At 41.8% G+C, this 13,501-nt stretch overlaps 1 protein-coding gene across 5 annotated transcripts in view; it reads left to right on the top strand.

Annotated features, from left to right (window-relative positions):
* Positions 1-13,111, top strand: part of FGFR1 (fibroblast growth factor receptor 1) — a 77,864-nt gene extending 64,753 nt beyond the window's left edge. For 3 of the 5 annotated variants that reach the window (XM_040414765.1, XM_040414767.1, XM_040414770.1), the window contains 10 exons: positions 358-560; positions 3,074-3,219; positions 3,308-3,429; positions 5,382-5,492; positions 6,237-6,427; positions 9,314-9,436; positions 10,777-10,847; positions 10,952-11,089; positions 11,427-11,532; positions 11,689-13,111. In XM_040414765.1, coding sequence (XP_040270699.1) covers positions 358-560; positions 3,074-3,219; positions 3,308-3,429; positions 5,382-5,492; positions 6,237-6,427; positions 9,314-9,436; positions 10,777-10,847; positions 10,952-11,089; positions 11,427-11,532; positions 11,689-11,853 — 1,376 coding nt within the window. In that variant the 3' untranslated portion in view covers positions 11,854-13,111. Of the gene's footprint in view, positions 1-357; positions 561-3,073; positions 3,220-3,281; positions 3,430-5,381; positions 5,493-6,236; positions 6,428-9,313; positions 9,437-10,776; positions 10,848-10,951; positions 11,090-11,426; positions 11,533-11,688 lie in introns of all 5 variants that reach the window. The other 2 variants (XM_040414768.1, XM_040414769.1) reach the window with 2 other exon arrangements.
* Positions 13,112-13,501: the final 390 nt, after the last annotated feature.

Below are 13,501 nucleotides of genomic sequence, written 5' to 3'. Positions count from 1 at the left end.
TAATCTGTATATATGGCTTTATACTTTCTCATTTTTTATATATATATAATATATATAATTACATTTTTCTTTTACTTTCAACTCGGTGTTTTGTTTTTTTATTCAAACCTTTGTGCTTTTTTATTTATTTATATGCAATAATTGAACTGTTTACTTTGTTTTTATACTGTTTTAGCTATTAGATGATATGAAATGCATGAACTTTTTGTTCATTTACACGTTTACGCTGGTTATATGAGTACTACACCCTATACGCAGATTTATGCGCACTCTGTTATTTTCTTGGAGAATAATTCTATTGAAAAAAAAGTTGAAAATGTTTTAACCGTAATAAACTTCTTGTACGCATGAGTACAGCTACAGAAGAGAGACCATCACTTATGACGACGTCCTTACATCTGGAGATTATAATCTACTGTGCTGGAGCCGCCATTGTGTCGGCCATGTTGGTGACCATCATCATCCTTAAGATGAAACATCCGTCCAAGAAGACCGAATTTAATAGTCAGATGGCTGTCCACAAACTGGCCAAGAGCATACCACTGCGCAGACAGGTAACAGAAAGTATATAGGGGGTTTACAATGCATTACCTACACAACACTCTCAAGGGTCTAGTGGATTGCAGTGCACTAGATATACATAAAATAATCAGTTCATCTGCATTTTCCTATTGCTATGAATTCTAGATCTGTACTTCTCTATTTCGCCACCTACATTACAATATACTTCCACATCTGTCCCTATTAAAAAAAAAATAAAAAAAATCCTGGCCCTAATCATTTCTCACCTAGACTACTGTAACCCATCCATAATTGGTATTTCATAGTCCACATAGTCGTTCAGTACACTATTTCTTCTAAAGCAAAACTGAACATTTTAGAAGGGTCCTTTGAAAATAAGCAGATAACCGAATATCAGTTTTGCCCTGTAGCTGTCATCTGTGAGGAAACCTTGCAGTAAGAGCTTCATTTTTCTGCTGTGCCACCATAGGGAAAATAAATTGTTGCTCAGTGAACCTTCACGTCATTGAGATGTTTGTGTAAGGACATTACATGATGGGTTCTCCACAGAGAGAGACATTTCGTGTAACCGCCCTCTGCTCTGGGCAAGAGATGAGGATACCCTCCCCCTCGATTAACACAAAATGGAGTATATGAAAATTAGTTTCCTATCCTTAGCTATACAAGTGCTTTAAAGGGAGTCTGTCAGTAGTTTTGACCCTGCAAAACTGCTGACGGGTGAGTAGTCATATATTTTTTGCAGATTTTATTATTAGGACTCGGGTTTATTTTTCGACACTCTGCAAGTGCCCAGGTGGTGGACCCTCACTGTGAAGTGTTCTCTGCAGTAAATTGCTTTGCAACCCCTCACCCTTGCTCTGAGTGACACTTGGAGCATCCAACCAGGAGACCACTACAGCTTCCACTCAGCACTGAGAGCACTACATAGTGAGGAACCTTGCTGGATCACCTTATCCAGCCCCCACCTAGTTGTGTCAGCAGTCAAATCTGCTGACAGACTCCCTTTAAAATGCACCCTAAAAATGCATCTCCTTATGCATCCTAATTGGAGTTGTGGTTATTACTACCTCTAATGCAGGAGCTGCAAGCATTCCTTTTTTGTTTTTGGGGAATCTTCTATTTAATGTAAGTCATCGTACATGAACCCACAAAGATAGAATATACAAAACACGGATTTGTATCCTTAAGGCCTCTTTCACACGACCGTTTTTTTTTTATCCGTTACTGGGCCGTTTTTTGCGTTCCGTATACGGAACCATTCATTTCAATGGTTCCGAAAAAAAATACGGAATGTACTCCGTATGCATTACATTTCTGTATTTCCGTTTTTCCATTCCGTTGAAAGATAGAACATGTCTTATTATCGCCCGCAAATCACGTGGCTCCATTCAAATCAATGGGTCCGCAAAAAAAATGGAAGACATACGGAAATGCATCCGTATGTCTTCCGTATCCGTTCCGTTTTTGCAAAACCATCTATTGAAAATTTTATGCCCAGCCCAATTTTTTCTATGTAAGTACTGTATACTGTATATGCCATACGGAAAAACGGAACAGAAACACAATAGAAACAAAAAAACGAAACAACAGTTCTATGAAAAACGGACCACAAAATACTAAAAAGGCATACGGTCGTGTGAAAGAGGCCTTAAAGGGGTTGTCTGGGATGACACAACTGATGACCTTAGGATAGATAATCAATGTGTGATTGGTGAGGGAGGTCTGACCCCTATGAGACTCCCGACGATCAGTTGACCTCTGCAACACTTCAGTCCCTTCCGTTTTTACCTACGTATAGTGCACCTGTGACTGTGCCTGGTATGAGCTAGTGTGTCTAATGACATTGAAGGGGCCCTTTGTTCTGCTGATCTGAGGCCCCTCTATAAGATCCATATATCTTAACAGGGGCATATGGACAGGGTTTTGGTTTGGATACATAAGCTTTTATAGCTGCATGGCTGTTACTTGAAATAACTGCTTTGTGTCATGCAATCCCTGTACTTTGCCATTTCCTCTGTAACACCTCCAGGTAAATACTATTATCTCTGACTCATCCGCTAAACCAAATGCCATTGACCGACAGACTGACCACAACTTTATTTTCATCTGCTTTTTCTGTTTGTTTTTTGTAACTAGACAATCTAGCCAAATTCTACTTTGCAAAGTGTAGATCATTTGCAGGGTTGCCAACCAGAATATTTTTTTTTCTGCACAAAAATCACATAGGGGCAACCTTTCTTTTATGGACAAATTGGAAAACCTTAATGAATAGTAAAAGTAATAAGTAATATAGGTCTGCAGCTCACTATAATGATGAGAAGTCATCTATGTTTATGGACTGTCTAGAAATTTCTGGACGGTTGGCAACTCTGATCATTTGGTGAGCTTCTATATGCAGATCGTTGGCTCAATCAGATGGAAGTCCCTCCCTTCATTATTGGGATGTCTATTCTTTCCTAGTTTAAAGAACACTTCATCAACTCTTTACAAAACATGTATATGAATAATGGTGGTATGATGGTAACCTGCTGGTTCTGACATTCTGACACAGGTGTCGGCAGACTCAAGTTCTTCAATGAATTCAGGAGTGATACTGGTAAGACCTTCTCGGTTGTCATCAAGTGGTACACCCATACTGGCTGGAGTGTCAGAATATGAGCTTCCTGAAGACCCCAGATGGGAGGTAGCAAGAGACCGGTAAGAAGACCCTAATCATGGTCCATTCCCTTAATCCTTTATACTGCCTTGTCCATTTACAGATGGTTGACCTTGCTCTTCGCTGCAGGTTAATCCTTGGAAAGCCGCTTGGGGAAGGTTGCTTTGGTCAAGTAGTTATGGCAGAGGCCATAGGTCTGGACAAGGAAAAACCAAACAGAATCACCAAAGTTGCAGTGAAGATGTTAAAATGTAAGTCTCTTGGGTTTTGCGAAGCATTTGCTATGTAAGACTTTATCTCCATTCCACTGGATCCACTTCCTTGAGGCTTGTTTGGATATTTGATCTGTTTCATCATTTCTGACTTTCAAAGATCAGTGTAATGGGTTGTTTGTTATGATGCGTGTCCTTAAAGGAGCTGTCTAGTTTAGAAAACCCCTTTTAGGAAGTCCTGAGTTAATATTAGGGTTGGATCACCCATTCAGGATCATCATCTCTTGGTTGGGGTCAAGAGTATCTGCAAAAAATAACTCTCACTCCAGAGAACCTGTCCTGCATTACACAGACAATCTATTCATGTGATGCACTGTGCAATGCTTAACTTTTTTTCCTGTGGTGGCGCTGCAGGGAAATGGAACACTTACTGCCAGGTTTCCCCACCGATTACAGCTGACAGGGCCAACAGGGGGACATTTTGTAATTGGCTTCTTGCCAAGGGATTTTTCTAATGAGTAAGGGTACGGCCACACAGTCCGGTTTCTGCATGCAGTTTTGGAAGCCCAAGCTAGGAGTCAATTAAAAAAAGATGAGCTGTATCTGTCCTTTTTATACGTTCTCTCCTTTTGCTATCCACTCCTGATTTTGGCTTCCAAAACTACATGCACAAACCTGACCGTGTGGCCATACCCTAAGGCCACCTGCACACATTGCGGAATAAGTGCGGTTTTTCCGTACGGAAATTGACCTGCCGTGTAGATTTCAAATTAAATAGCACAGCAGTTATTTCTGCGGTTTTAGCTGCAGATTTCCCCCTTTTTCAATGGAATGGTGAGATCTTCGGCAAAACCGCATTAAATTTGCACCCAAATCTGCAATTAGACATTGCAGATTTTGGTGCGGATATGCTGCATAAACACACAGAAATTAGTGCAGATCTTATGTGCGTTCACTTATAGTCGAGTGCAGGAGGCCTAAGGATTCCTGAAATGGTGCCATGCCTATCCATGGGTTGTTTCTGGTATTGCAGCTTAGGCTAGTTTCACATCTGCGGCACAGCTCTCTGCCAGGCTGTTCCGGCACAGAACAGCCTGCCGGAGTACTCTGGATTGGTATTGCCAGATAGTGCTGCCTGCCTACCGGACCCCATTGACTTTAATGGCATCTGGCAGAGATCTAGCCACTCCCTGGCAAATATGTTGGGATTCGGCAGAACATTAAAATACTGCAGGCAACATTTCTTTTGTCCGGCCGATTCCTGGCCTTCTCTGCCAGAACAGTCTGCGGAGAGCTGTGCCACACATGTGAAAGTAGCCTTAGCTCCATTTAAGTGATTTGGGTTAAATTGCAATACCAACCACAACCTGTGGGAAGGTGTGGCACTGTTTTTGGAAGAAAGCAGCCATATCTTTCTAATACTGTAAGCAGTCCCTTTAAAGTGGAACTGTGTTAAAAAAAATTATAATAATTTATGACTTGTCAAAAGATTTGATCAGTGGGGCCTAGGTGGTGTGAGCTCCCCAACAATAGTTAAAATGAGGAGGTAGTTAAGTGTTGTGTCTCCTATCTAGCTGAAGACTGCCTCATAGATCCCATCACCTTTGGGCCTTCCATCAGATGGCAGGAATATGCCTGATGAAAGCTCTGATGTATGCTGTTGTATAGAACATAGAGTGGCCTTCTTCACCCCCCCAAAAAAGGGCTGCATGATGCCTCTTCATAGAAAAGTGTATTAAACTGAGCTAAAACAAAGTATACCGACATCTACCAGCCCGATAGAGGCCCAAAGGATAATCTTTGGCCCCTATCGGTGAATGAAGTCCTATGGATATGACGTATATGCCAGTGTGAACAGAGCTTAGCTCTGGGCCACTATGATTATGATATTAAGAAGATCTGAAAGGAAAAGCTGGTGACTGGGAGGGAGGGTGATGGAGTCTTCCGCTTTCATTCCTACCATATCATTACCTGTACTCTTCCTATTTTAGCTGACGCCAGCGAGAAGGACCTTTCTGATCTAATTTCTGAGATGGAAATGATGAAAATGATAGGAAAGCATAAAAATATAATTAATCTTCTTGGAGCCTGCACGCAAGATGGTAAGTTTTTGCAGAGACAAATATATAGTGTAAAAATAGTAGCTGACTGAGCTAAAAAATGATCAACATGGCTAATGTGTGTACGGTGTTCATCTAAGAAATATAACAAGGGCATTCTTGCTATGAGGGGAGGGGGTTGGGAGGGATAGCTGCTGGCAGTATAGAATTCCCTGTGATGTATCTGAAGAGCTGTGTTCTCACATGTCAGCTCCCTCCTCCCCTCTCTCAGCCAGGGGTGCACCTAGCCTTTCTGCTGCCTGAGGCAAAAACTGAAACGGCGACCCCCCCCCCCCTTCCCCAAATGCCAATTTCTTAACCTAACCACTTTGCCACAATAACAGCGCTCATTGCCCATGGACCTTCAGCTGCCCCCTTCTTGCCCCTACCTGGTGCTGCCTGAGGCGATCGCCTCACCTGGCCTCATTGGTGGTGCACCCTTGCTCCCAGCACACAGCCTGTGGCTGTTAAGTGGAGAAAGAGGGATTCCTAGCTCAGCTTGCTCTACTTTCTCAATGGGAGGTGTAAACAAATAGTAAAGAAATCTGCCATGTGTGAATATACTCCTAAAGCTCCAAAAGACTGTAAAATGTAACCTGAAAGAGGTGAGGAATTTTGAAAAATTTCATGGAAGATAATTCAAGGCAAGATAGAGACTTCTCTTCTAGAAAATAAGTTGTAACTATATCCAGACCGATCATATGTTTCTGATTTATTATTATTTTTTTGTCTTGTCTGGTTTTCTAGGTCCTCTATATGTGATTGTAGAATATGCCTCCAAAGGGAACCTGCGTGAGTACTTGCGTGCAAGACGTCCACCAGGCATGGAATATTGTTACAATCCCATCTGCGCCCCTGACGAGCTGCTCTCCTTCAAAGATCTAGTCTCCTGTGCCTATCAGGTGGCTCGGGGCATGGAATATCTGGCTTCTAAAAAGGTATTTTACAAATTAGGAATTTGCTTAGTCAAACTTGACCGTCGCAGACAACTTTACAGTCTAGTCACACATAGCAGTTGAGGTGTGGTCAAAACCACATCAGAAAAATTCCCATTTGTTTTTCTTTGTTTTTTTTCAGGTTTCTATACAGTTGTATTTTTACTGATGAAATGCATTTCTTTAACGTTTCACCTTTTAAAACATGCAAAAGCATAGAAAACAATAGCAAAAACATGTATTTTTCCTCCAACGTAGTGTAAACTGCACCTCGGCTACTATGCGTGAATACACCCTTAGACTCCCCCTGTACAATGCAGATCACCACCAAATGCCAGGCCACTCCTTACATACTATACAGACGGTGGGGTAACTACAACTGATTTGGCCCCACAGCAAATTTTGGAATGGGCCACCCCAGCAACAACTTCTTCGTAACCCCCAACTCGCGTGCAAACCCCACTCCTGAGGCTAGTCAAGATCGAGCTCTCAGACAAGGCCCGGCAGCCTCTGACAATAAAATCCTTTAGTCTTCCTCCTGAGGGGGCCCCTTGTGGGTCTTGGCCCCAAAGCAGATGCTTCCCCTATAGCTAAGCCCCTGTATACAGACACATTGTGTATGGGCAGCCTTTAAGGATTTATCCACTTTTGAGGACCCTGCCACAATGTCCCGGCTTCTTCGTTCCCTTCTGGCCCGTTCAGGTCCAACTTTTCAACATCCAGTTTGATGGGAAGGGCATGTGTCCCACAGTGGTGACATACACCCATGTATTACCTGACCCATTGATGTGATGCAGGGAGCAGGTGAGTATGCTTCCCTCCGTAGGCCCAGTGACACAATGCTAAATGCCAAATCGCCAAATCAAAGGTGGATGACACCTTTAATATGAGAGCAGCTGTGGAAATCGGCTAATGTTTTCAGGTCCAACTCCAGAGGCCGCGGAAACATCAGCTTGAAAGTCATTGGTTGCTCTTTTCACCTACAGTGGCCATTACAGCAGAAGTGAAGTATTAGCCCTCATGCACATAAACGTATCCGTATTTTGGTCCGCAAAATACGTATACCTTCCATGTGCACTCCGCATTTTTCTTGCTCCCATTAAAAGAAATGGCCATTCTCATCTGCAATGTGGACCAGGACATGTTCTATAATTTGTTGAATGAAAACACAGATGTGGCCTGCACACCATTAATTTGCAGACTTCTAGAAATGAATCGATCCGTGTTCTATCCACAAAAAATGCAGATGGCACATGGATGGAAAATAAAGGTTGTGTGCAGGTGTCTTTAGGCTGGGTTTTTTGCACATGGTTGCAAGGGTTAAAGGGATTCTGTCATGACATTTTAGGCCTATAACCTAAACATATGGCCAGGTCCGTCCAAATAGCATGAATCCGAAACTGTACTTATTAAATGTGCCTGTGGCTCTATTAGCTCATAAAACAGGTTTTTATAACCTGTCATTCACCTACCTAAGGTGCCCAAGGGGACGTCGCTTCATACAGGGCGCCCGGCTGCAGCCATCCTCGTCTGGTGCCCAGAGCCGCCTTCCCAGTTGAAATCCACCGCCTTCCTCACCTCAGCCCCGCCTCCGCAATCGTTCGGTCCCTCTGCCAGATCCTGCGCGTGCTCACTAGGCATAACCTGAGGGACCGGACGATTGCGGAGGCGGGGCTGAGGTGAGGAAGGCGGCACTATAGACAGGGAGGGCGGCGATTTCTAGTGGGGAGGCGGCGCTGGGCACCAGACAGGGATGGCTGCGGCCGGGCACCCTGTATGAAGCGACGTCCCCTTGGGCACCTTAGGTAGGTGAATGGCAGGTTATAAAAACCTGTTTTATGTGCTAATAGAGCCACAGGCACATTTAATAAGGACAGTTTCGTATTCATGCTATTTGGACGGACCTGGCCATATGTTTAGGTTATAGGCCTAAAATGTCATGACAGAATCCCTTTAATGCCTCTATTAACCCTCAAATTTGTGGACAATTGGTTTCAATGGTTGGGCGAGGTTGCGGCTGCTCCGTGGGAACCCAACCTACCATGCAGCTATCTGACCCATGCCAGGGGTTGCAGTTTTTCTAACAGCTGAAGAGCCACCAGTTGTAAACTTCTGCTGTAAAATAGTGTATGTCAAGGTATACATTGAGACTACATAAACGGTTTGTCATAGGCAGACAGACTGTTTGGATAGTTAGAGACTGACTGAGGGCCCAGGGTATTGTATGTGTAGGGCCCACAGCCAAATCATCTTTAAAGAGGTCAAAACTCTGTTTAATGATATAATTCTGGTTCCCTTCAGCCACCACTAGAGGGAGCTGACATACAGATTTATTAAAAAAAATATGTATGTGTGATATATACAGTGTGTGTATGTATACGTGTGTGTGTGTGTATATATGTATATATATATATATATATATAATATTACACACACACCTAATCTCCCTATGACAGGGCCCCTACTGTAGGTAAAAAAAATTATGGTAAAATATTCCTAACACCAATAATTGGGGATGAGCAAATCGACTTCAGAGTTGATTCGCATAATACTTAGTTTGAATACTGTACGGAGCTTGGAACCGAACCAGAGTTCGGGATTTTTTTTTTTTTACAGTAGAAATTGATTTATGAAGTTATTATGCGAAGTCTTGCGAGACTTCGTGAAGTAATAACTTCGGCTCATAGGAGCCGATACATTCTAATACTGTACGGAGCGCTCGCTTCGTACAGTATTCAAACGAAGTATTATGCGAAACATCCGAAGTCTATTCGCTCATCCCTAATAATAATGTACACAATCATTTCTGTACAGTTCGCTGTGTTTCAGTTCATACTCAGTCCTGTGATAAATGATACGCCATTTCATGTCTCTCACTGTTTTGTGCAGTGCATTCATAGAGACGTAGCAGCGCGGAACGTTCTCGTCACGGAGGATAATGTGATGAAGATTGCCGATTTTGGTCTTGCCCGGGATATCCACCACATTGACTATTACAAAAAGACAACAAATGTAAGTGTTTTTTTTGTTTTTTTTTGTCCTCAGAAGTTCATGTACCTGCTCACGATTATCCATAGCCGATTGATCATTCTACATCCCTCCTGAAACAGCTGTAGATGTGCATTACATCAAGTGAAGCCTGAAATGTGTGTAACCTGTAGATCTTTGGTCTCTTCATTTCCTCTCCGTTGTTTCTGTAAATGGTGCCAATAAACAATGGTTTACCAGAAGCTGAACCCAATAATAATTTTGGCGTTGTTGTCCATCTATATGATGTGTATTGTGTGTTCGGACTCTCCCTTGATAGTGTTGGGGAGAGAAGGTTCAGACATGGTACTTTTGCTCTCAAGGAAGACAAACTGCCCCCAGAGGTGTCTGGCAGCGGCACCGGCTTACTTCCCTCTCCCCATTCAGCACACGTGTACACTCAGGAAAGTTAGCATAGAGAGATGGAGGAATAGCTGTTGACAGACAGACAGAATGTGCACAGTTGGCAATTTATTTGTGGTGTATCTGAAGAGCAGTGTTCTCACCAGTCAGCTCCCTCCTCCCCTCTCACAGCACCAGCCTAAAACAGACTGCAGCATCCTCAACTTTTACATGTTCCCAGCGAGGGGAAGGTAAAAGGGAAAGGTCTATTAAGCTTGACGGCCTATAGGTCATTCCCGTTTCTTAAGAGGTGGTTATATGGTAAGTGATGAAACTGGCAAAAAGGAATGATTTGCCAGCAAACTCAAAGGCTACGGACACCTTTTGGAGCAATTTCTTTGATTGCATTTTACCCATTTTGCACAAAAATAATTTTTCAATTGGTGTTTATTAAACATTTTCAGGTGTTTTTCAGTTAAAGGGGTTAAAAAAAAAATCTGTCTGTTTTTTTAGGGTATCACATCTCAGTCATACTCATGTGAAGCCTTATCGCTGATCTCCTGACCTCCTAAACACTCTTTCAAGTCATATTCTTATCCGTTTGATAACCGTTTAGCCATAATGAGGGTTTATGAGGTCAGGAGATCAGAGATGAGGCTTCACATGAGTGTAGGCTGACAGGACTGAGAAGTGATACTCTGCAAACACATGATCCTTTAACCCCTGCAGCTCAAAATGGCTGAACATTTTTAATAAACACCAATTTAAAAAAATATATTTTTAGCCTAAAATTAGTAAAGTGCAATCATAAAAAAATTGCTCCAAAGGTATCCATAGCCTTTAATGTCATAGTCTCAAGCAATGCAATGCTGGTTGTAATAGTGGGCCTGGTTATCAACGCTATATTTGAATATCTGTTCACCTCCTTTTTTTTTCTTTTTTTTCCGCAAGGTTTTACATTGACTTTATCTCTATTTTTATAGGGTCGTTTGCCAGTAAAATGGATGGCACCAGAAGCCCTATTTGATCGAATTTACACTCATCAGAGTGATGTGTAAGTATCATTTGATGTTGCTGTTCTCTTAAGTAATCCATAAATCATTGATATGGCTGTATGGATTTGTTAACTAACACAGACATATTGGTATAATCTTCTAGGTGGTCATTTGGGGTTTTATTGTGGGAAATCTTTACACTTGGAGGTTCTCCATACCCTGGTGTCCCAATGGAAGAACTGTTTAAGTTATTGAAGGAAGGACATCGGATGGACAAGCCAACAAATTGCACCAATGAGTTGTGAGTACAGAACAGTTTTTTCAAGAAGTCTTCTTATGGATGTTTCATTTATTGTATTGATGCCTAATATATATCTCTACAATGGGTGTCTATCCCCTTTTCTAAATTCATTTGTGCTTTTCATTTGGATGTATGCCCAACCATCATTAATATTTAATTTGTCTCGCTTGTACTTTGGCATAGATCCTGCTTGGCAAACAGACCAGCAGAATTGTTCCTCACTTATTGCTGTTGTCCACATCTTGCTGGAAATTGTGGGGGGTTTTGGGTGGGAATATCAGGTTTAACTCTACTCAAGGGTCACTCCATCCTGTAATGTTGTGCCCTATTTTCTTAGATACATGATGATGAGAGATTGCTGGCATGCCGTCCCCAGCCAGCGACCTACCTTTGTACAACTGGTGGAAGATTTGGACCGAATTGTAGCTCTAAGCTCTAACCAGGTAATGGCTGGCTTTCATATTAGGGAGGTGGAACAGTATGTGATTATTGCATTTCTGCTGTCCAGCTATCAATATTGGGTATATTCCAGTTCATTGCTGGTTTTCTTGATTGACTGAATCGGGCCTATGTCAACATATTCCTTCTCTTTTCTTTAGGAGTACCTCGACCTTGTCATGCCAATCAGTCAGTATTCTCCGTGTTTCCCCGATACACGAAGCTCCACATGTTCATCAGGGGAAGATTCCGTTTTTTCTCATGATCCTTTACCAGATGAACCATGTCTTCCCAAATATGCTATTGGAGGACTTAAAAAGCGTTGATCACCTTATCCTAGGTCATCATCCCAGTTAAAGGACACTTGGTTTTATGCATTCCTGAAAAGAAGAAGAAAAACATTCAAACTACTCAATTTCCAAGACCTAATGGACCATTTGAGCCGGTGTCTTTAGTCTTACCTCATGCATTGATGGAACTCCTTATATTTCAGATGTTTGGAATGGAGGTGGGGCCCAAGTATTACATAACTTATGGCTGGTGGTGTCAACCCCAGAACATCTGATGATCTTATAGGTACAACATTAGAAGTTTTTGTGGGAAAACGCATGACCTCATCATACGTATTCATTGGACGGGCATCCATATTCTCCTCAAGTTTATTCCCATGCCATCTGAAGTCATGGTCGCCTACCTTCACGTCTCCATAAACCTGTGATTTGGAGTCTTTTTTTTATGCATAACGATCTTGCTCTTTTTCAGTTTTCTACACATTACGAGAATGCCCTAGCCATTAAAAAGCTACAAATACAGTTGACCATATGCTACGGCATGAAGAGTTGGGATAAGGTCTTTCTCCAAAGAAGTCTCTACGCAGCCTTGTCCACCATTAGTTGAACTGAATCCTAAATGCAGACACACTGATATGGACACCACTTTTCTTCATATATTATGAATGTGTCATGTCTTAATAAACTGAAGGAATGTTAAAAGCACCTACCACAAATGGACTGTTCCCAAATCTCGCACACTGATTTTATTCCATATTAAATGAAACTCTGCTGGCCAGCTATCGGTACGGGGGTATATTCCAGTTTTATCGCTGTTTTTCTTGATTGTTTGAGTCAGGCCTATATTTTAGCTCTTACCCAAAAGCCTCTTGGTAGTCTGGTTCTAGAATAAGCATAGCTCAGACCTACACCCAGGGGCAAAGTTCCAGAATAAAAGGCCTGGATTAGATTATCCAGAAAACATGGGGGACTTTTGTTTTTTTTTAAACAGGTTTCATGCTAGTTATGTAATATAAATATGGGCAGCGGAATGGTAAATGCTTTCCTTGTGTATATAGCTAGAAAATGTATAAATATGAATTATATATTTACATGTCTTTTTAAGAAAAAAAATATTATGAAATATATACCAGTTTGGTAGTAAATTGGCTGGTAGCTCTCAGTTGCTATAAACAAAAAACATATATTTTGCTATGTTTTCAGTTTGTATTTTTTTAAATTATGTTCTAAAACTTTCTTATTTCCAGTACAAGTCCCTTAATAAAGAGATTCGGCTTCATTTCTTATTTTTATATATGGTTTCAAATTGGTCATTGTGGGCTTGCTTCAGAAGGTCGATTTTATATTTTAATTTTTTTAAATTTTTTAAATTTTATTTTATGCATTTATTTTTATGTTACAGTGGTCATAAATAGGATTTAAAATGGGACTGTGTAATGCGTATGGGGGTGTCCTGGGCTTTCCTTCAACGACAGGTGTCAGGTGCCCAATCTTTTTGTTCTCAAGGGACATAAGCTTCAGGTGCTCATTACTGTCTCCCTATTAAAGGGGTTGGCTCCGATCTGCCAACAGCCTTATTTTCTGTGACCGTTACAGGGAGATAGCTGCAGCAGAAAGGGCACATCCCCTGAGCTGAGATAGGTAGAGATCTGTAGAAGAAAGAGCATGCCCCCCTGAACTGCCA

This window comes from Bufo bufo, chromosome 1 (genome assembly GCF_905171765.1).
Source record: "Bufo bufo chromosome 1, aBufBuf1.1, whole genome shotgun sequence".
Taxonomy (NCBI): domain Eukaryota; kingdom Metazoa; phylum Chordata; class Amphibia; order Anura; family Bufonidae; genus Bufo; species Bufo bufo.
This window is presented reverse-complemented; position numbering and strand designations above follow the sequence as displayed.